Consider the following 24,241-nt stretch of genomic DNA (forward strand, 5'->3'; position numbering starts at 1 on the left):
ATGCCTGAAGTTTGACAATGTGATGTCTATTGTTGTGAAATGCATCAACCAAATCAGATCCAGGGGCTTAAAGCACCGAAGGTTCTGTGCTTTTCTAGAGGAAATGGAGTCAGAATATGGGGATGTGCTCGACTTCACTGAGGTACGTTGGCTCAGCAGGGGAAATGTATTAAAGAGACTTTTTGAGTTGAGAGCAGAAGTGAAGCCTTCATGGAGAAGGATGGAGTTAGTGTTCCTGTGCTAACTGATCCCAAAATGGCTCATGGACTCAGCTTTTCTTGTTGATATGACACATGAGCTTAATGTACTGAACAAGACGTTACAAGGCCAGGGGCAACTTGTCAGTGCTGCCTATGACAACGTGAGAGCATTCTCCACAAAACTGGCGCTCTGGAAAGCTCAGCTCTCTCAGACAAACCTTTGCCATTTCCCAGCATGCAAGGCACTCGTGGATGCAGGCACACCATTCAGTGCTGACGAGTATGTTGATGTCATTTTGAGGCTACAGGAGGAATTTGATCACAGATTTGCTGACTTCAAGACACACAGAGCCACCTTTCACATTTTTGCGGACCCCTTCTCCTTTGATGTGCAAGATGCCCCTTCTGTGCTTCAAATGGAGCTCATTGAGCTGCAGTGCAACTCTGAACTCAAAGCAACGTTCAGGGAGGTGAGTGGAAAAGCAGACAAGCTTGGACAATTTTTGAGAGACTTGAGCCCTAGTTTCCCTCGGCTTTCCCGAATGTTCAAGTGGACCATGTGCCTTTTTGGTAGCACATACTTGTGCCAAAAGCTCTTCTCCACTTTGAACTTCAATAAGTCCAAGTACAGGTCCAGACTTACGGATGATCATCTTCAAGACATACTGAGGGCCGCAACTGCTTCCTCCCTCAGGCCAAATCTGGCTCGGCTATGCGAGAGGAAACGCTGCCAGGTCTCTAGCAGCAAGGAGTAGGCAAGAGAAGCCATGTTCAGAAGAACAGTTCATTTTCTACAGTGTTCCATTCATGTTCAGAAGAAGGTTATAGAACTGTTAATACAGACATTTCAATCTAAACACAGCAGATATAGAAGACTGAAAGATACACACAAGTTCACTGACTAAAAATATCTTATTATTATTTTATTTATGTATTACAGATTGATTTTTTTTCTTATTAATTCTTAATTTGTTTATTCATTTTTCATATTTTGTGTTAAAAAATAAAAATAAAGAGATTTGAGAAGATTGGAATTTTTTAACCATGCCTTTCTTGTGGAAAACCTAATGCGGCCCAGCCTCACCCAGACTCTGCCTGCAGCGGCCCCCAGCTAAATTGAGTTTGAGACCCCTGTCCTACACCATAAATCAGTAAGAGAGGGTACGACCTCTCTCATGGCCCCAAGTGGTGTGTGCATGCCAGAGCACTCTGGAAGGCACACAGAGTCTTTACAGACTACTCAGGATCAAACCTCTATCATTATGCAATCGATTATACAACTCTAAGCATATATGAGTAAATATTTCTAAGCATAAATGACAATCAACAATATAAACCTTACAGCTGGTTTTAATAACAGAATTCATTTGTTTCTCAAACGAGAAAGAGCTATCGAGAAACACTCCTAAATCTTTAGTTCTTAACTTTTCCAGTGGGCCAAGGTCAACATTATCTGCTAATGCTAAATAGGCTGCCGTTATTAACTAATGCTAATTTGACATGAATTAGCATTATGCACTAATGCTAACACTTACTTTTTTTTAAAAATGTGAGTAGCTAATGCTAACACTATTTCCCTTAACTTTATAACAATGTGAACGGCTAATGCTAACACTCTTTTTCCTAGCATTATAACATCTGAGCTGCTAATGCTAAGTAGGCTGCCATTAGCACCTACGTCTAATTTAAGGCAAATACGCATTAGAACCTAATGCTCATATCGTTTTCCTTTGCTTTATAACAATGTGAGCAGCTACTGCTAAATAGCATTAGCTAATAACAGCAGTCTAATTTAATGCAAGTTAGCCTCATTTGCATTACAACGATGTGAGGAGTTAACGCTAAGTATGCTGCCATTAGTGGCTAATTCTAATTAGGGGTGAATAAATATTACCAGCTAATGCTAATATCGTATTCTCTTCCCTTTTAACAATGTGAGCAGCTAGTGCTAGGTAGGCTGATGCTAGCAGCTAATGCTAAAGCTAATTTAATGTGAATTAGCATCACATTAGTGAGGAGTTAATGCTAAGTAGACTGCCATTAGCAGGTAATGCTAATTTTAGGTGAATAGGAATTGGCAGATAATGCTAATACCATATTTTCTTGCTTTATAACAATGTGACCAGCTAATGCTATGTAGGTTGCCGTTATTAGCTAATACTAATTTGAGGTGAATTAGCATTATCCCCTTATGCTAACAATGTTTTTTCTTACTTTTTAACAATACAAGTAGCTAATGTGAACACTTTTTTTTTTTTATTGAATTCTAATTTTTCCCTTGCGATGTGAAGAGTTAATGCTAAATAGGATGCCATTAGTGGCTAATTCTAATTTTAGATGAGAAAGCATTAGAAGCTAATGCTAATACCATATTTTCTTGCTTTATATCAATATTAGTAGGTAATGCTAAGTACGTAGCCATTATTAGCTAATGCTAATTTAGGTGAATTAGCATTATCCACTAATGCTAACACTGTTTTTGCCAACTCTTTTCCCTTGCATTATAACAATATGAGCAGCTAATGCTAAGAAGGCTGCCATTATTAGGTAATGCTAATTATTATATGTGTTAGCATTATCCGCTGCTGCTAGCAATGTTTTATCTTACCTTTTAACAATATCAGCAGCTAATGCTAACACTACTTTAATTTCAGTTAAACCTACTTAGCATTAATTAACTTCATTTAGCATTAAGAAGTTTTTGCTATAGGCTACCATTAGTGGCTAATGCTAATTTTAGGTAAATAGAAATTGGCAGCTAATGCTAATACCATATTTTCTTGCCTTATAACAATGTGACCAGCTAATGCTAAGCAGGTGCCATTATTAGCTAATACTAATTTGAGATGAATTAGCATTATCCGCTTATGCTAACAATGTTTTTTCTTACTTTTTAACAATACGCCATTAGTGGCTAATTCTAATTTTAGATGAAAAAGGATTAACAGCTAATGCTCATACTGTTTGCTTTGTAAGAATGACAGCAGCTAATGATATGAAGTCTACCGTTATTAACTAATGCTAATTTGATGAGAATTAGCATTATCCGATAATGGTAACTCTTTCCCCCTGCATTATAACAATGTCAGGAGTTAATGCTAAGTAGCCTGCCATTAGGGGCTAACTCTAATTACGGGTGAATAATTATTAGCAGCTAATACTAATACCGTTTTCTCTTTTTCCTTATAACAACTTGAGCAGCTAATGCTAATTTGATGCGAATTAGCATTATATTAGTGAGCAGTTAATGCTAAGTAGGCTGCCATTATTAACTAATACTACGTTGACGTGAATTAGCATTATGCGCTACTGCTAATACTGTTTTCTCTTACTTATTAAAAATGATAGTAGCTAATACTAATACTCTTTTCCGTTGGGTAACAACAAAGTGAGGAATTAATGCTAAGTTGGCTGCTTTTAGCGGCTTATTCTAATTAGGGGTGAATAATTATTAGCAGCAAATGCTAATACCGTTTTCTCTTTCCTTATAACAATATGAGCAGTTAATGCTAATTTGATGTAAATTAGCATTATATTAGTGAGGAGTTAATGCTAAGTAGGCTGCCATTAGCAGCTAAAGGTAATTTGAGGTGAATAAGCACTAGTAGCTAATGCCAATACCCTTTTCTCTTGTGTTATAATGATGTGAAACGTTAATATTGTTCTCAAACAACAGAATGAGAATGAAATATTGATTCTAACAGGGCCCGTAAACAGCATTAGCTTAGCAGCATTAGCTTATCAGAGTCTCCATCATGGTCACACAAATCCTTAGCGGAGCAAAGTGGCCTACTTAGCAATAGCTGCTGTAGAAAGCAAAGGGAAAACAGTATTAGCATTAGCTGCTAAATGTGCACTTGAGAACAAATCTATTGTGAATTCAGCCGTGAATGTAGTGTTTCCAGTAAGCTTCCTTTTCCAAATGTTAGCTGCTCCTGTCTGCCTCTTTGTCACACACACAGACTGAAATGATTCACAGCCTTGTTTCATCCTTCTGTCAGTGTCACTGACTGTCACTGTGACTGTGGACATACAGCATGGGAAACACACACATGGCTGATACTTGTATCTAAAGTTACAAAATGTTGTCTCTGTCCAAATATTACCTAACTGTAAGTCTACTTTTAATGAAACTCTCAACATGACTTATCAGTTATCATTAATGTTCCTGCAAACAGACTCCTTGAAGACCCCCTACATAAATATCCATGTACTATCCAGCTAGACTAGTGTGTCTGTCCCTGCAAATATTCCTTCATGTGTGATTGTTCATGTCTCATCTGCAGGAAACAAACAGGAAGTGAGTGAAAGACACAGGAAATGATTCCAGCTCTTCCTCCTATATCAGACATTCTCTCCATACCTGAGAGTGTCCAGTCTCCAGCCTGGATCCTTCAGTCCAGCCGACAGAAGCTTCATTCCTGAGGGACCTGGATGATTGTAGCTCAGGTCCAGCTCTCTCAGATGGGAGGGGTTGGAGGTCAGAGCTGAGGCCAGAGAAGTACAGCCTTCCTCTGTGATCAGACAGCCTGACAGACTGCAGACACACAAAACAACAATCCATCTGTTATCCATCTCTATAGCAGCATAACTAAGTGATGGTTCAGGGTCACCTGATCCAGCTCTAACTATAAGTTTTATCAAAAAGGAAAGTTTGAAGCTGATCGTCAAAGTAGAGAGGGTGTCTGTCTCCTGAACTCAAACTGGGAGCTGCTTCCACACCCAGTCCAACATAGCCAGGCTTTCTTTGCTGCTTTGACAAAACCTCAAATCCCAGTCAGAGATGGTGAGCATCATCACAGTGATGATCATTTCTCTGTTAACCCAGGCTTTCTGCTTCAGGATCTGTGCACGCTCACAGAACAAGGAGACCTTTAAACATCATTTCACTAAATGGATGGACTGAGCTCAGCCTACAGATGAACTGGATAAATAAAGATTTGACCTCAGTGTGCTCAGTGTTCCTGTCTATTCCTAACATATTCCTAACATGATAGCTGCACTTTAGAGCTCTAAAACTGGAACTGACACATATTTAAACTCCACATGTTACTCAGTACATTCAGTTCTGACACTCGCCCACAGTCCAACAAAGGAAACATGGAGATCACATCAGTTTGTCACCAAAGTCTAATTATTCCAGAGGGCAGTGTTGATACAACTAAAGTTATTTTTAAGCAAAGTTGAGTTTTTTATCGTCGGAGTACTTCAAGTCTGAAGTATCACTTAAATGCATTACACGCTGTTGATGGCAGCAAACAAACCACCCAAACAAACAGAGGTGGGAGGCTTGGGCAGACTACGTAGATTCAGCTAGTGGGAGGAGTCAAGATAAACCAAAGAAAGACAAGCTAACAGACGCCACAGTGAAGTGAGTAGCTACAAACTTCAGGCCAATTAGTGTTGTTGAAGAAGTCGGTCTGAGGAACGTTCTTAGGATCAACAAATGACCGCATGTATGAGCCTCCCTCAAGACGCACCATCACAAGAAGAACAAATGAGCTGTAGAAAAAGGAGAGACTACGACAGCCACAGCGTTACAACGTGCACCAGCTGTTGGTCTCTCTGTAGACCTGGGAGTTATAGTACATGATATTAATGAAGACTGGGAGCTGCATTCTATAGCAAACAATTTGTTATGAGGTAATCAGCTGATCTTACTTTAACCGGAAGCCCTTCACAATAATTGCAAAGCCTTTATTTTGTCCAACTACCATCAGTTCGTCTGTACTGATGGTAACTTAAAGTCACACTAATGCAGTTTAGTTTGTATAGTGTAAGTAGTAGAAGTATACTACAGTACTCTGATCACTGATAGGATAGATTTATGTAGATATACACCTTTGTGTTTAACATTACTGCATTATAGTACTGTGATCTTTGACCTTATATATGGTTATGTTAGCTATACTGACGTATGCATATAACTGGATATGTATCTTATCTATTCATCTTATTTGTCATGTATTTGTATTGTGTACTTCCTTTTTGTAAGAAACCACACACGTGATCACAGCCACAAGAATCAATCAGTGAAAGAATAAAGTGCCTCAAACCAAACCTTAAGCTCCTTATTCCACACGCTGGGCCTTCAGTGGTGCTCTGGCTGACACACCAGAGTGACTGGAGTGCTAAAGAGTGAATCGGACACACCAGTGTAATCCCTGATATCTCCACTACATTTAATCGTCCTTCAGCCTGTGGCTGCAGTTAGCTGGTCTGCTAGTTAGCTGGTGTGCTAGTTAGCCGGTGTGCTATTTAGCCGGTTCGCTAGTCAGCTGGTGTGCTAGTTAGCTGGTATGCTAGTTAGCCGGTTCGCTAGTCGGCTGGTGTACTAGTTAGCCAGTGTGCTAGTTAGCCGGTTCGCTAGTTAGCTGGTCTGCTACTTAACTGGTTTGCTAGATAGCCGGTATGCTAGTTAGCTGGTGTGCTAATTAGCAGAAATGTGACTTTACAGCTCGGCCTCACTCACTGACATTAGTCAGATATGACTGAATCTATATCACACTTAAAGCTTTCTGTAAATGAAAGGCTCAGTGAAAACGAGGCACTTCAGTCAATTTTAAAACACACACTCTGAATATAACCTGATCCAGACCAGGTTATAGGTTCAGCATCAGTAACCACGGTGATGTAGCCAGGTAAACACTTGTGCATTTATGCTCACAATCACTCCAGTTAACCCAGCATGCATGTTTTTGGACTGTGGGAGGAAGCAGAGAACCTGAAGACAACCTACACAGGCCACACTATCACCCTTATTTACAGAATTATAATTTAATTGGGTGATAAAGTAAAGAAAATAAATATTTTAATAAAAAAATATTCATAAATGAACTATTATTCAAGTAAGTAAGTAGAATATATTTATATAGCACATAATCTCGTTTGTATAGAAATGTCTTCATCTGCTTTTTCAAAGAGTCAGTGGAGTCTAGACAGCATAAAGATAACAGCAGGGAGTTCCACAGCCTCGGTGCCTGAAAAGCTCGATCCCCACGTGTGTTGAACCGAGTCTGTGGGACCAATAGTGACCTCTGACCTAAAGACCTAAGTGCTCGGTATGAAGCATGAGGTTTCAACAGGTCAGAGATGCACTGAGGAGCTTCACCATGTACAGCTCTAAAAGTTATGAGTATAATGTTAAAATGAACCCTAAAATTTAGTGGCAACCAATGAAGAGAAGCCAAAACTGGAGTAATGTGTGACCTCTTGTTTGTGCCAGTTAAAAGTCTCGCCGCAGCATTCTGTACAGTGTGAAGCTCCAGAGCTGATTTGTTGAGACAAGTAAAAAGACCATTACAATACTCCAAGTGAGTAGAGATAAAAGCATGAAGAATCATCTCAAGTTCTGCCTTTGACACCAGTCTGAGTTTAGAAATGTTTCTTGGATGATAAAAACAGTTTTGAAACAGTTGTTTAGAGAGTTTCTCAAGCAACATTGAACTGTCGAAAATAACACCTAAGTTTCTGAGACTCGATTTAATGGAAGGACCTAAAAACTGATCTGCTGCCTAATTTCTGAAGACATGTGATCAGGAGCAATGATCAAAGTTTCTGTTTTATCCGTATTAAACTGGAGAAAGTTGAAGTTTCACAATTATTTGATTCCTGAAAGACAATTATTTAAACAAGAAAATGTATCAAACTGAGAATCTTTGAAAGAACAGTATAACTTAATGTCTGAATGTCATCAGCGTAGAGATGATAAGAAATATTATTGTAATATCTGATAATTTGGCCTAGAGCAGGGGTGGGGAACTCCAGGCCTCGAGGGCCGGTGTCCTGCAGGTTTTAGGTCTAACCCTGGGTCAGCACACCTGAATCAAATTCATTACCAGGCCTCTGGAGAACCTCAGGACGTGTTGAGGAGGAATTTAACCATTTAAATCAGATGTGATGGATCAAGGAAACATCTAAAAACTGCAGGACACCAGCCCTCGAGGCCTGGCGTTTGTCACCTGTGGCCTAGAGGACGTATATAAACCAAAAAGAGAATCGGGCCTAAAACAGATCCTTGAGGTACCCCAGAAGGCAGAACGGATGTTTCAGACAACACATGATTCATACAGACAGTCAAAGATCTCTCAGATACAGTAGATACGACAAACCATTTTAAAGCAACACCAGTAATCCTGAACAAGTCCTTCAGCCTATTTATCATGATGCTGTGATCAACAGTATCAAAAGCAGAGGAGACATCCAACTCAGTGCACTCTCCAGAGTCTGCTGCCATCAGAATGTCACCACACACTTTAAGTTAAGCCATCTCAGTGGAGGACAGTTTACAGAAACCAGACTGGAAAATGTCCAGAACACTGTTTTTCTCCAGAAAGTCGTTAAGTTGTTCTGCAACTGTTTTTTCCACGTTCGTTCAATGATTCATTACAATCAGATTTAGTATAGACTGGTACACGAGGAATATCAGGAGAGACAATTTTCATAATTGTATCAAACAATACTTTGGTTCTTTTCTGAAGCCATTAGATTTGAAAACTATTCAGTTCCAGCTTTTTTATCATGTTGTTAAGTGAGGATATTGATTCCTTGAGATGTACTCGATGAACCTCAAGCTTGGAAGCCTTCCATAAACGTTCTAACTTGACAGAATATCTCTTGAAATTTTGAGTATTTTCATTTATCCAGGGATAGAAATTTGAAGAATGGACAACACTTTGCTTCAGAGGTGCCGCTGTGTCTAAATAAAATGGACAAAGTGTTGTCTCCAGGAGTTTAGCTGATTTAGAGTGGCCAGGTACGGTGGGTGTGCTCCGGTTAAAGAACACGGAGGCAGACTTCCAAATTCAGGTGATTTATTCGGTCTGTAGTGAGGATACAGTCACCTGACCTAAACCCAGTGGAGATGGTTTGGGATCAGTGTTGGGCAAGTGACTTTGAACAAGTAATTATAGTTAGTAGTTACCAAGAAGTAACTAGTAACTATTAGAGATGGACCGATCCGATATTACGTATCGGTATCGGTCCGATACTGACCTAAATTACTGGATCGGATATCGGAGAAAAATAAAAAATGTAATCCGATCCATTAAATATCACGAAAGCACCTCACAAAACTTGCAACACGCCGTAACTCACCTCAGAACGTTAGCACGTCGGAGCAGTATGCATCACGTGATAGAGCAGCTGTGGCATGCGGGACCTGTCGGTGGTCTGGATAGCATGTGGAGCTTCGCTAGCAACCTGGCATTTCATCTCCGACAAAGTTATCCCCGAGAGAAGTAAAGCAAGTGTGTAAGTCCATCTCTGAATGTTTGTAAAGCATTCCTGCGTTAAGCTTAACAAACGACTGCCTCTTCTTGCTGCTACTTCAATCATAAAACTGCTTAATGATCAGCTGATCGGCTTTTCTGTCTCGAGTCCGTCTCTCTTGTTTGTTTTTGGCCCACTTTGCACCAGAAAGAGGAAACCAGCGGCTGAACAACAGCAGCACGTTTAAGCTTGATCAGCTGTTGTTAGAATTTATTTATTATTACTTTCTACTCGAGGATCTTTTTCTACATAGCTGACGCTGGTAACTGTGCAGGGGCGGATTTAGCAAAGTTTAGCCAGGGGGGCCGATAGGGCATTAACAGGGAAAAGGGGGCACAAAGACATACTTTTCTTTCTTATTCTCATTTAAAATGTCTAGCTTTTAATAAATAATTATCTGACACCCAAAGTTTTAATTTGATGTAAAATGAATAGAAGTCAATTACTGTATATAGTAACTATTAAGTCTAATATATATACCCTAGTAAGCTATAGTACTTTTTCCTTTGGGAAGGTACCATCTGTGCAGTCTGCAATTTTGTTGAAGAAAGATGTTGAATCTATTTAATATTTCTTGAAAAATAATTGATTTCTGTGTATTTTTTTTTCACACTGCATCAAATTAAGGTTGATTACGTCGATTAAGCATCATGAGGTGGAGCGTGAGGGGTGGTTCCCTATTTTTTATTTATTTATTTTTGTTGTTGCTGGGAGTTGGAACCCTATTAGTTAGGTTGCTTAATATTTCTGCTAAGTACTCTTTAAAATACCAGAATAGGGAGGATGGTGTAGGTTTGAGTTTATTAGATTGATCAGTATTGCTGAACTATGAAATATTTTTTTTTGCATACAGGTATAACAGAATAGCTTTAGTGTAGTTGTTGTTTTAAACTTGAGTATGAACTTATACAAAATGCAGCAAGATATTTAAAAAAACAGTTTTGTTGATTAAAAAACACTATATCGGATTCATATCGGTATCGGCAGATATCCAAATTTATGATATCGGTATCGGTATCGGACATAAAAAAGTGGTATCGTGCCATCTCTAGTAACTATACTACTAACTATAGTTAACTCTACGTAGTTACTTAGAGTTAAAATATTGTAAGTCAGTTACTAAAAGTAATTAATTACTTGAAAAGTAACTATTGCGTTACTTTAAAATGTTCAACCCTCTGGGGTCCAGGGTATAATTGCCCATTTTTAACTACTTTTGATTTGACCTCTATATTCCACCTTTAAAAACTATTTACTTTGCCTGTTTGGTATCATTCTTTTCAGCACAACCTCACGTGTCTGAATTTACAGTTATGTTTTCATTTTGACATACTGTATTAACACAATTGACCTAAAATCAGACAAAAAACAATATGAGTAGAAAAAGTTATATTTTTTACTGTTACAACCACAAACATGTTTAATAAATCATTAACTTGAAATCTAATAATTTTAATATTTTAATAATATTTTAATAATAATAATAATAATAATAATAATGGATTGCATTTATATAGCGCTTTTCGGGCCTTAAAGTGCTTTACAATGCCACTATTCATTCACTCTCACATTCACACACTGGTGGAGGCAACTACAGTTGTAGCCACAGCTGCCCTGGGGCAGACTGACAGAAGCGAGGCTGCCATATCGCACCATCGGCCCCTCTGGCCATCACCAGTAGGCGCTAGGTGAAGTGTCTTGCCCAAAGACACAATGACCGAGACTGTCCGAGCCGGGGCTCGAACCGGCAACCTTCCGGTTACAAGACGAACACCCTTAAAATCCTATACACAAGGTTTGCAAACAACCATTTTGTTATTTGTAACAATTTACCTTTTACCTTGATTTTTTAAAAATAACTATTTCAAACTATTTACAGAACAATCAGCTGTTCTGCATTAAATAAGATGCCACAAATTATTTGTGCCACTCCAAAAAAATAATTTCTGTCCACCATAAAGGAGAACATCACAGCCTGATACCTGCAGGTCTGACAGCAGCAGGTGTATCACTGCTGTTTCTACCTGGAGACACCGTTTACACTGTAATCTGCATTTGCTGGTTTTGTGGCAGCACCTGTAACAATTCCATTCAATTCAACTCTATTTATATAGTGCCAAATCACAACAGTCGCCTCAGGGCACTTAACATTCAGCAATTGCCTCATTGTTCTGACAGACAACATAAAACTATCCACTACACTACACACTAACTTTTTTTGTTCTTTTTTCCCCTACACACTAACTACACAACACAACATACTATGCACACACTCCAAATACGCTAAACGTCACAAATCTCTCACATCTCACACCGTCACTCCTAAAACTTCCCCCTCTTCCTAAACAACCAAATGTCATGTTGCTATATCATTTTTTTGATTGGTCGACATGGTTCATTTTTCCACCAACAGGAAAGGGATGATTTGGGTTTTTTTTGCTCATAAGCAGAGAGTGCTTGCTGTGCTGTCCTTAGACAGTAAAAGTGACGAAACTATTGAGGAAAAAAATGCTGCGTATATATTGTTTATCATGACTCTGGTTTTATGTGACCTATCAACACAATTTAAAAACTGGTATATGTCACCTTGTTGCTTTGTAATCTTGAAGTGGTCATGTGATTGGCTTACCATGAATACTTTATTCTTCCTCAGCCAAACAGCAGCACTCATGCGATTGTTTTGCCCCCTTAGCTCCAGGTGTTGTGCCAAAAAGTGATCGTCTGCCAGAAAGTGATCGCTGTCCGCGGGAGTGCATGCAGCTGCTTAACCCTTTAAAGCCGGTCAGAGTGGGCACACTCTGTTTTGCGTAACATAATATTCCAGAAACACGCTTTGCCGATCCGATCAGCTGTTTGTAACACTTCCTACTTTGGAATTGACATCAGCGTGAACTATCGCATATCCGCCATGACCTGCCCAAAACCGGAAGTGATGTCATTTTTGCAGAAATGTATTTTTTACCATCATGGCCTCATAACCCTATACTAGTGTTTTTTAAAGTTATGTTTGACTTTCTGACTTTCTGTGTTGTTTCTGGGATGCTTAGGACTCATATTGCACTGCTGGAAATAGTTTATTTTGATGCATATGCTGCTTTTTTGCAAATTTGCACTATAATATTTATTTTCGTTTTTCCTGCAGTGTATAGAAATTAGTGTATTTCAAAAATAAAACTATGAAGGCACTCAAAATAAATTTCATGTGGTGGGAAACTATTTTGTGCAACTTTTTTGCATTTACAGTTTTGAGGGATAAGCCTCTTAACCCTCCTGCCATCCTTTAAAAAACTCACACCCATCACCCTAGGGACCATTCTCAGCCACGCCATAAAAAGACCATATATCCATATTTTATTCCACTTTAAATTAGCCAACCTTGTAAAACTACTTCTCCCTGAAATATTCATGTAAAGTTTTAATTATATTTTCGTTGTTTTAACCCTTCAAATCCCAGTGTTATTACATGAGCGCCCTGTGTTATAAGCCCCAAAAACCAAAAAACGAAACTAAATATTTCCACAAAAAACCAGTTGAAGTAATATGTGATTGTCATTATAAGTAGGCCTTTAGATGGACCAAAGATTGGCACCAACATACATTTTGACCTGCCATTATTTTTTTTGCATTTTTTTTGCAATTTAAAAATTAAAACTTCAAGGCCCTGAGTCTTCATTGACATCCAAGAAAAGAAGAAAAAACTAAAATCATATGATGATAATTTGGGGTTGAAAAATAGCGTTTATAATGGAAGTCAATGGGCAGAAAATGGTCCCCAGGGTGATGGGTGTGGGGATTTCTGCTGCTCAGCCATTTTAGGCTGATTTAAGGAATTCACACTGGAATATTAACATTGACAGGTAAAAACTATCCTGTGGCAAGTTTGGTTATATTCCACTGAACACAGTGGAAATGGCAGCCATTTAACACATAGCAGTGGCACAAAAAGGTCCCAAGAAGGCAGGAAGGTTAAATTTCTCTAACTAGAAATATATGTTAAAAAACAAAAACGATTTTCAAATTTTTTTTAGTTTATTGCACTTTTTGCAATTTATGTAATTTCTATGCACTTAATTAATGCATATTATTAAAATTTAGGCTGTAATGGTTGTATTGATGTAGAGCAACTTGAAATGCTCCCAAAAATGGCTCCACAGCATGTAAAAATATAATATAAGCTGTGGCGGACTTGGTTCTATGGTAAGTCTTAAAGGGTTAAAGCTGTAGCGCCCAGATTACTTATAGCTACTTCCATGCAGCTGATATAAGATTGGTTGTTGAAAAATAGTAACGCAACCGCACCGAATCCAATTCAGGATTTTGATTTCCATCACACTTCCACTGGATGCCCAGCTGCTCTCCTATTATGTGATTATCATCAACACAGAACTGGAGGATAAGACCGCGGTTCTGGGGGTTGGGAAGCTCATCTTGTAACCAGAAGGTTGCCAGTAGGATCTCTCTGTCTTGGTCGTTGTGTTCTTGGAACACAAGACACTTCAGTATGTAGTTAGTACCGGGCGACTCCCCTCCCCCACATCGGCACCAGAACCCTGTATTATCTACAGGGTAAGAATGCCTGTTTTATCAAACTATGGCTATTACTACTGTGATCATTTGCAGCCCAGTGTGCTGCTCTCTCTGCTGGGATGAACCACTGGAGCTCACCCAGTCATCCCTTTCTTTCTCTCAAGAAGAAGTGAAATAAATGTATTTATTATGTTACGAGTCTAATATTCTTTAAATCAAACTGTAATGAATAAATGAAGCAAGAAGATTTGGTGGCTCCAAGTGTTGTAGAAGAAAAGATAAACATCTCATTTTGAGAAATCAGCCTTTAAAATTAAGTAAGTACTGTGAATAAAAAACTAACAGCAAACCAATCGGTAGTCGCCAATTACTTTTGAAAGTAATTCGGAGTCCAATTATCCACTCAAATGTAAATAAAAGTTCACTTGACAGCTGTATAAAGGTTACCTGTTTATACAATAATATAAGTCACATTTCAAATGATCATCTGTGGAAAAGTTTGAATCCTGACCTGAGAGTTTCCACTGCACACTGTGAACTCTTTAGTCCAGCGGACAGAAGCTTCACTCCTGAATCCTGCAGGTCAGAGTTACTCAGGTCCAGCTCTCTCAGACTGGAGGACTGGGAGCTGAGGACTGAGGACAGAGCTTCACAGCTTCTGTCTGACAGGTTACAGCCACTCAGTCTGAAGAAAGGATGACAAGAAGACATGAAACACTTGTGTTAAAGTATATTCATGGTGCCATGAGGAGCTACTACATTTACAATATTTCAACACTGTTTCAGGACATGCTGGAATCCTTATTGCCTCATGTTACAAAAGACAAATGTGGCAGTTTAGTGTGATTTGGATGGATTCATTAAAAAAACAAAACATAAACACTGTTAATTTTTTCCAAATGAAATTGATTAAATGATGTTAATTGATGAAAAAAAAATCGATATTGCTTGATCTGACCTCAGCGTTTCCAGTTTGCAGTATTGACTCTTTATCCCAGCAGACAGAAGCTTCACTCCTGAATCCTGCAGGTTGTTGTTACCCAGGTCCAGCTCTGTCAGATGGGAGGACTGGGAGCTCAGGACTGAGGACAGAGCTTCACAGCTTCTGTCTGACAGGTTACAGCCACTCAGTCTGAAATCAAGGTGGAAGGGAGACAAGATCAACCAAACAAATCAGAGCTTTATTGCTTTTTTATTGTTTTTAAGCAGAAATCAGTGAGGTGCTGGTAGATTCTGTTCTTTTGGTTTATTACCCAACAACACACACATACACTAATATTTGTGACTTTTGTAATAGTAGCATTTACAATGCAAAGCAACAGCGATCACAGATTGAAGGGGCCTGAATAAAACTACAATGCAGTGATTTTTAAGATGACCTGTTCTTCCAATTTCCAACAACAGATTTCTCCAACCTTACAGTTAAAAATAATTCTTTATCTCATACTGAATCTTGGTGCACCTCCCCCCAGTTTATTAAAATGGAGTGGTACTGAAGTTGCTGTAAGTGATGTGTGATGCCACTGATTTCCTTTCTGATCCAATACAAAGTAAAATTCAGGCTGGTATCTGCGATACTGATGAAAACTATTCCTTCAGAATCAATACAAGACATCATAAGAAAATATGATGTTTTGTATAACATAAAAAGCCTGAATTTTAAAATATTCAGTTAATAATCAAAAACAGATGTGACTGAAAATAATAAAACTGAGAAACATTTTATGGCCATTCGATCCTTTTACAACCATTGCAAGAGCTTGGTTGGCATAGCCGGCAATACGTTGGATAGTAATAAGTCCGGTGGGTGATGGGCTCCACCAGGGCTGCCCTTTGTCACCGATTCTGTTCATAAATTTTATGTTTAAAGGCTGTATCAAAAGTTCATTCAAGTTACAATATTGTGGTCAAAAGTTCTCCTTTTTTCTTTTATACTATACAACTACGCTGTCTCATGGTTTTAGGACATGGATCTGTCATGGAAGAAATCTATGACCACTTTTAATCAACATTTTAAAAATAAACATGATCACAGATTTACTCACAGAGCCTTGTTGGAGGCTTTGACCACTTTTAATCAACATTTTAAAAACAAACATGATCACAGATTTACTCACAGAGCCTTGTTGGAGGCTTTGACCACTGGCAGCAGCCTCAGAAGAGCCTCCTCTGAAGCAGAGTATTTCTTCAGGTCAAACACATCCAGATCTTCTTCTGATGACAGTAAGATGAAGACCAGAGCTGACCACTGAGCAGGAGACAGTTTACCTGTGGAGAGACTTCCTGATCTCAGGGACTGTTGGATCTCCTCCACTAGAGAACGATCATCCAGTTCATTCAGACAGTGGATCAGATTGATGCTTTTCTCTGCAGACAGATTCTCACTGAGCTTCTTCTTGATGTACTGGACTGTTTCCTGATTGGTCTGTGAGCTACTTCCTGTCTGTGTCAGCAGACCTCGTAGGAGAGTCTGATTGGTCTGCAGTGAAAGACCCAGGAGGAAGCGGAGGAACAAGTCCAGGTGTCCATTTGGACTCTGTAAGGCCTTGTTCACAGCACTCTGGTGGAGAGATTGAAGTTTTAGTTTGTTAAATAGTTTAGACCATGTAGAGGTTGTTTGTTGTTGTTCCAGCAGATTGAGTCCAGAGTTGATGAAGGTCAGATGGACATGAAGAGCAGCCAGAAACTCCTGAACACTCAGATGGATGAAGCAGAACACCTTGTCCTGGTACAGTCCTCTCTCCTCTTTAAAGATCTGTGTGAACACTCCTGAGTACACTGAGGCTGCTCTGATATCGATGCCACACTCTTTCAGGTCTGATTCATAGAAGATCAGGTTTCCTTTCTGCAGCTGATCAAAAGCCAGTTTTCCCAGAGACTCCATCATCTTCCTGCTCTCTGGACTCCAGTGTGGATCTGTCTCAGCTCCTCCATCATACTTGACCTTCTTCACTTTGGCCTGAACCACCAGGAAGTGGATGTACATCTCAGTCAGGGTCTTGGGCAGCTCTCCTCCCTCTCTGGTTTCCAGCACATCCTCCAGAACTGTAGCAGTGATCCAGCAGAAGACTGGGATGTGGCACATGATGTGGAGGCTTCGTGATGTCTTGATGTGGGAGATGATCCTGCTGGCCTGCTTCTTATCTCTGAATCTCTTCCTGAAGTACTTCTTCTTCTGTGGGTTAGTGAACCCTCTGACCTCTGTCACCATGCCAACACAGTCAGGAGGGATCTGATTGGCTGCTGCAGGTCGTGTGGTTATCCAGAGGCGAGCAGAGGGAAGCAGTTTCCCCCTGATGAGGTTTATCAGCAGCACATCCACTGAGGTGGACTTTCTAGGGTCAGTTAGGATTGTAGTTTTGTGGAAGTCCAGAGGAAGTCGACACTCATCCAGACCATCAAAGATGAACACAACCTGGAAGTCTTCAAAGCTGCAGATTCCTGCTTCTTTGGTTTCAGTAAAGAAGTGATGAACAAGTCCCACCAAGCTGAACTTTTCCTCTTTCAGCACATTCAGCTCTCTGAAAGTGAATGGAAATATGAACTGGATGTCCTGGTTGGCTTTGTCTTCAGCCCAGTCCAGGCTGTGTTTCTGTGTTAAGACTGTTTTCCCAATGCCAGCCACTCCCTTTGTCAGCACTGTTCTGATTGGTTCATCTCTTCCAGGTGAGGCTTTAAAGATGTCTTCTTGTCTGATGGTTGTTTCTGGTCTGTCTGGTTTCCTGGATGCTGTTTCAATCTGTCTGACCTCATGTTCATCATTGACCTCTGCAGTCCCTCCCTCTGTGATGTAGAGCTCTGTGTAGATCTGATTCAGGAGGGTTGGGTTTCCTGCTTTAGCGATGCCCTCAAACACACACTGGAACTTCTTCTTCAGGGTGGATTTAAGGTTACGATGACAAACTGCAGCTGGAAGTTCTGAATGAGAAGAAAAATAAACACTCAATTCCAAAAAGAACTAATCTTTAAAACATGTTGCTCCATCTTCCATCTCTGGAAAATGTCTCATTTATCCAGCAGCTTAAATCTTTAGATAAATCCTCTTACTGCTCTGCAGACGGTCAGCCAGCTCCTCCTGCTTCATTCTCCTCAGGAAGTCCACTGTGATCTTCACAAACGCCTCTCTGCTGCTGCTCCTCTGACTCTCTAAGCATTCTGGGTAATCTGGACTCAGAACCTTCTGGATCTTCTTCAGCTCGTTCTTCACAAAAGTGATGATGTTGTCCTCCAGCAGCTGGAACAGAATATTTATGAATGAGCCAATCAGACTGAAATCATGGAGCCAAACATCAGATCCATGTTGGACACACTGACGATCCACTGGTCTACAAAGAGCAGCATGGAGATGACTGTGAACAGAACAGATGTAACAGTAGTTGTTGTACATGTACAGACCATAAATATGGAGTCCAGCTGTGTTTGATGCTGCTGGGCAGACTGACCACTGGGAACCTCTGAGCTCTGCTGCTCCACTCTGTGGAGGAACCATGAAGGATTAGATCAACACAGGATAAAGATCCAGGAGTTTCTGCTCAAATAACTTCATCTGAATCAAGTCTGTCAAGTTTTAAACTCTCAGATTGTGAACATATCAGTAATTTTCAGTCTGTTTTCATGGACGTCCTTTCAGTGGTGATGTCAGGGATGATTTTGAAGAAGCTCATCAAACTGAACCATCAGCAGATCACTGCTCCAAAACCAGAACATGATCCGAGTCTCCCTCCACCACCAGAACACCAGCTTTACTAACGTGGTAGATCAGTGTAGTACAGATCAATAACTGATGAGTCATTTGATCAAAATCACTGAGTGCTTCACGTCTGACCCTCTGATGCTTCTGTAGACATTTTGCATATTTAATGAATGTCTGACAGTTTTACATTCATTCTATGAACACAGTGGAAATGTTGTGTTATAGTCTCCATGTTGTTTCCAGCATCATAAATTCTTAAGTTCAGAAAATTAGATTCTTTCTTCACAGCTGAAAAACAACAACATTTATTCTCTATTGAAATCTGCATCGTCCACTCCAAAGGTCACAATCTGAAGGTAACATCTGGTTTTGTTCCCTGTGGTTAACTCTGAGCATCAGTATGGTGGGATTTATCCACTACATCCACACCACTGTGGTTCAGTGTTGTCCTGATGGAGTAACAGCAGCCAGTATGATCCAGGCTTTAGCTGCTGGGTCTCTGTGTGACCTCTCAGACTGTTTAACAGATCAGACACAAAGAGAATCAGAGCAGCTCTGTTCTTTAAAGACAAACATGAACCCACTCAGGTCACACTTTCCCCACAGATATGAGCATCACTGTCCTCAAACAGCAAATGACCAAGTCGAACATTTGGATCTTTTCTCTTTCATTGTTTTCTTTTTAATGAATCTTTGTAACAATCTGAGGATGTTTCAGGTCATATTTATCCAGGAAACACAAACATGTAAAGGAGTCATCACAGCTCTCTGACCTCGTTGCTCCAGGTTCACCACTGAAGTTTAGAGGGTCATCTTTGGACCAGTCACTCCTCACAGACGGACAGCTGGACCCTGCAGACTGTGACCTCTGACCTCTGCAGACACAAACATGATTGAAGCAGCTGTGATGACACAGACTGCAGATAATGCAGCTGTTTCCTGTCAGTAACATCCTCTTAGATTAGAGTTCAGCTTTTTACAGGGAAACTGGACAAAACTGATTTTTGTTACAAACTCATTTTCATTTCCTCTCAGCTCACAAACACAGTCAGACAATCAACCAGAGTCAACACTGATTATAATGTCAGTGCAGAATTATTTCTGTTACTCAGTGAGTTCAGCTCTCTGACCTCGTTGCTCCAGGTTCACCACTGAACTCTGGATTATAATCTTTGGACCAGTCACTCCTCACAGACGGACAGCTGGACCCTGCAGACTCTGCTCTGTCCTCCTCTTCCTCCATCATCGTCTTCAGTCAGTCTGAGAGGTAAACCACAAACACTCAGTGAGTTCACATTAACAGGAGGAACTGAGTTACAGTCGCTGACCTCTGACCTGTCATGTGACCATGAAACCAGGTCAATGTGTCTGTAGGTTCAGTCATCCAGGTCATGTGATCTAAGGAGCTTGGAGAGAAAAGAGACGTCTTTAAGTTTCTGGAAGACGTTTCATCTGAGAAGCTTCTTCAGCTCTAAAACCAAACGGTGGAGAGTCCCAGATATTTAAACCTGAGAGGGAAAGAAAGCATGTCGCTGACCCACCACTGATGTGTTTTTATTCCATGTATGAATGTTGTTATTGACAGAGATGACGTTTGTGTGTCAGTGATGCAGTGACTGTTGTTGTTACCTGTACAGGCTGGTTAGACTCTATGAAACAGATCATACAGATCTCTGCATGTTAGAAGAGACTATTAAAGGTCATGAATGAGACAAAGGCAGGGAGGCGTCCTTTACAGCTAAACAGCAGAGTGAGAGAACAGCCAGCACCTCTACATTTATCACATTATACAGCACATGTATGATACTGACAGGGATGAGAAGAATTTAGTGATTCTGATCCCATCATTGATATTACTTATTGATTCTCAGTAGCTCTGCTCTGACAGTCACCACCATCACTGAGCAGCATATCAAAGACATTTGTGCACATTAACTGCATGTTGTGGCTCAAATGTTTGTGCATGTTGGAGGCATTTCCTCTTTGTTGTGATCAGTGTTGGTCATTACTCAAAACAGTCATTATTACACATATTACACAGAACACTTTAATTAAAAGTAATGGAGTACGTTACTTCATTACTCCTCATAACATTACTTTGATGTTACTGTGTGAAATGAACAAATGAGCATGTAACAACATAAAGCTGAGGTACAGCCCCACACACCAACACAGATCCTGATGAGGTCACGTGATGTTTCTCTGAGTGTTTATGAACACAAATCAAAGATGAAACAGCACAAAGACACTTCAAAGTGATTCTACTGTAGAAACATGAACAGGTAGAAACCTGCAGCCTGACTGCTCATCACTTTGTTACCTGTTCAAGTTCAGCAGCAGCAGCTCACTTTATCACGGTGCTGGTCTGGGGTCAGTGTTTACTCAGCTTTAACCTCACTCTGGGTTCTTGGCTAGCCTAGCTTTAGCTTAGTGTTAGCATGCTGTGTGCTAGCTTAGCGTCAGAGCTCTGCAGGTGTCTCGTGTGTAAATATTAATCACAGTGACAGTAAAGGAGGTAAAGGGCTGTGACGTCATCACGTACGCTGCGTCCTCTGTGGGCTCTGAGTGAACTCAAAGTACAAACTACAAGTACACAAACACGAACGTAGCTCAGAGTGGCGGACACACTCGGCCTCGTTGGTCCAGCTGTGAGTCCGTTACCGTGAACTATGGAGCGGCAGATTTGTGCTGAACTAAGCTGCACACAGCTGATGTTAGCCAGGAAACATTACACACTGACTTTAATGGAGAGACCGGAAATACAAACACACACAGTTTGTTGTGTGAAGAAATCAAACACGAGCTGAACAAACAGTAAAGTTCCTAAAGACAAACTGTTAAAGGAGGAAACAAAGCAAACTTACAGTTTCTTCACACCAACAACAAGCTCCACTCCACACCTGGACACTAAACACGGACACACAGGTGAGCTGCTTCCTGGAAGGAGGCGGGGCTCCACCTGAAACTCAGCACAGGTGGGAGGGGCTCAGCTCTGTGTGTGCTGATGTGTTAACTTTAAAAATATGCCGTCTGACTGCTCAGACTGAGTCAGAGTAAAGTTCACATGCTGACGTGTGGAGACATGAAACCTTGTTGTAGCTGCAGGTGTGAACACACTGATCCCAGATCAGCTCTGCTGTATTTGTAACATGAACATTTCTGCTGCAAAGCTTCAAATGTTCAGCATGTTTCTCTGTTTCCAGTCTATAGATCCAGTCACACTTTCTACCTTCACCTGTGCAGTAAAGACTGAGAGCAGAGCTGAAAGCAAGCGTCCAATCAGTGAGCAGCATCAACACCTGAGCTTCATTCAGACTCTGTTATTGAAGATGTTGTTGGTACAAAGTTCATCTGCTGCTCACATGAATCCATGAAAGATTTATTTCACTGAATGTTTCTTCAAAGCTCATTTCAACCTGTTGAAGTCATGAATGAAAGTGCAGACTGAGAGTGGATCACATGATGTTTGAGGTGTGTCATGTGACATGTTCAGTATTGTCACACATGTCTAGATTGTCCCTGATATCATAACTGCTCAAACACTGATGATTATATTTGAAGAATTATTCCTGATGGCAGCAAAGTTTGAATGGAGCTCTCTGTCTGTGCTGATTTGTCGCCCTCTGGAGGTCAAAGCACAAACTGCATGATGTCACTGTAACCACCACAGAGACAGGAAGTGTTTTTATGACTGAAACACTGAAATGATGCTAACGGCTGTCGTTAGGCTCACTGACAGCAGTGCTGATGTGTTCATGTCAAACACTGGCTCAGGTCAGACTCCTTCATCCTTCTCCAGCGTGAGGCCGCCCTCAGACCCACAGGAGCTCTGACCTTTGACCTCCTGACCCTAACCATTTTAGTCTTGTTGCATCTGCAAATCCATCCAAACTGTAGCCGAGCAAAAGAAGCTGGAAGTTGTTCTATGAATGATGTTGTTGAAGGAGCTTGGAAAGAAAAGCGTCTGGACTTCTTTAAGTTGCTTGAAGAGGGACATGGACGTCTTAACGCCCACTTACATCCTGGGACATTTGATCACAGGAAATCACATGATGGGGTGGGGCTAGATCTCACAATGGGTTCACCCAAAACCTTGGCTGATTGAGACCCACACCCGTTCTCACACCGTGGCTCGTGTGATTAGGTAGAGGATCAACAGGGGCTCCGTGTCCCTGAATTTAAACTGAATCTAAACACACCGTGCACAATGCCAAGTTAGATAATGGTTAAAAGAACAAGATAAGAATAAATAAAAAGATAAAATAAGGATAAGAAATAACTTAAAAAAATAAAATAAAAAGATAAATAACTGCAAATAAGTACAAATAAGTAACTGAAGACACGTGTGGTCTGCAGATGTCGATGTACATGGATGTACATGGAGTTTAATGTGCAAAATGAACTTAGTGTGCAAAGTGACCTGATGTGCAAACTGCAGTTTGAGGTCGGTCAGCTGTTCAGGAGTCTGATAGCAGTGGGGAAGATGGAGTTGTTGAGTCTGGATGTTCTACATTTCACACTTCTGAACCTTCGTCTCGAGGGCAGAGGTGTGTCTCTCCTCTGGACTCTGTGATGGTAGCTGCTCTGCAGAGAGGGCAGCGGGGTCCTGATGATCTTCTCCACAGTTGTTATCACTCTCTGCAGGCGTTTGCGGTTTGCAGTAGTGCTGCCGTACCATGCAGTGATGCAGCTGTCAGGCTGCTCTCCACAGTGCAGCTGTAGAACCTGCTGAGGATCTTGGCCAACATACCAAATTTCCTCAGCCTCCTCAGGAAATACAGCAGCTGCTGAGCCTTCTTGACCAGCTGTGTGAGTTTGAGTCCCTCACTGACTCAAACTCCTTCAGTGACACTTGCAGCCTTGCAGATTAGTTTGCTGATCCTGATGCATCTCTGGAGCTGATGCTGTCCCCCAGCAGACAACAACAACATAGATGCTCTCACTAGTCCACTTTACCCTCTAATCACATCTCTGACATCTGCAGGTTGCTCCATAGAGACTCTTGTGCAATGCCAGGTGTTTGTGTTTGTCTGTAGGTACACATTAGATATGACCATAGACGCACACACACAAGTGAACACAGCAGCACAGATGGTTTCCACCTGCTTCCCTCTTTCTTCACACAACTGTGAGGATGATGAAGAGGTTTCAGGACGAGGTGGTCAGCAAGCACAGGATAAAGCAGGGCCATGAAACTCTCTGGTGCAGCAGATGTTTAATCAGACTCAGCTTTAGGCTTCTTTTCCCACCTGGCAGCAAAGTAACAGCTTCACTAATGTGAACAGTCACAATGTTAAACGTTTCTATATCTTCATATATTTTTATCTGTTGATGCTGCAGAATAAAGTCTGTTAACAGAGTGCAGGATGTGTAGAGCAGGTCCAGCTCTCCCTTTACTGTGTCCACTTTCATCAGCCCCTGTGAAGTGACACAGAGTGCATGTGTGTCTGTCAGCTGTTGTTTGTTGTGAAGGATGGAACAAATGAACACACACTTTTAGAGAAATCTGAAAAAGCAACACGTGCTTGGGCTCCTTCTGTGCTCGTCTTCA

The 24,241-nt window shown here is 40.7% G+C and overlaps 2 protein-coding genes across 2 annotated transcripts in view; both read right to left on the bottom strand.

Annotated features, from left to right (window-relative positions):
* LOC143418283 (stonustoxin subunit beta-like) overlaps nucleotides 1–14,886 on the bottom strand; it is a 25,216-nt gene extending 10,330 nt beyond the window's left edge. Inside the window, exons 1-2 of the mRNA XM_076882839.1 lie at nucleotides 14,509–14,886; nucleotides 4,564–4,737 (exon numbers count right to left, since the gene is read on the bottom strand). Of these exons, the coding sequence (XP_076738954.1) occupies nucleotides 4,564–4,737; nucleotides 14,509–14,708 (374 nt within the window). The 5' untranslated portion in view covers nucleotides 14,709–14,886. The remainder of the gene's footprint in view (nucleotides 1–4,563; nucleotides 4,738–14,508) is intronic.
* A 1,224-nt stretch (nucleotides 14,887–16,110) lies between these two features.
* LOC143418438 (protein NLRC3-like) lies at nucleotides 16,111–21,645 on the bottom strand. The gene is made up of 6 exons (XM_076883548.1): nucleotides 21,555–21,645; nucleotides 19,821–19,950; nucleotides 19,464–19,565; nucleotides 18,393–18,471; nucleotides 18,045–18,231; nucleotides 16,111–17,915 (listed from the first exon to the last, which is right to left on the bottom strand). Exons 2-6 carry the CDS (start codon nucleotides 19,934–19,936, stop codon nucleotides 16,111–16,113), a joined length of 2,289 nt encoding a protein of 762 aa, XP_076739663.1. The 5' UTR covers nucleotides 19,937–19,950; nucleotides 21,555–21,645.
* Nucleotides 21,646–24,241: the final 2,596 nt, after the last annotated feature.

Source organism: Maylandia zebra, linkage group LG4, assembly GCF_041146795.1.
Source record: "Maylandia zebra isolate NMK-2024a linkage group LG4, Mzebra_GT3a, whole genome shotgun sequence".
Taxonomy (NCBI): Eukaryota; Metazoa; Chordata; class Actinopteri; order Cichliformes; family Cichlidae; genus Maylandia; species Maylandia zebra.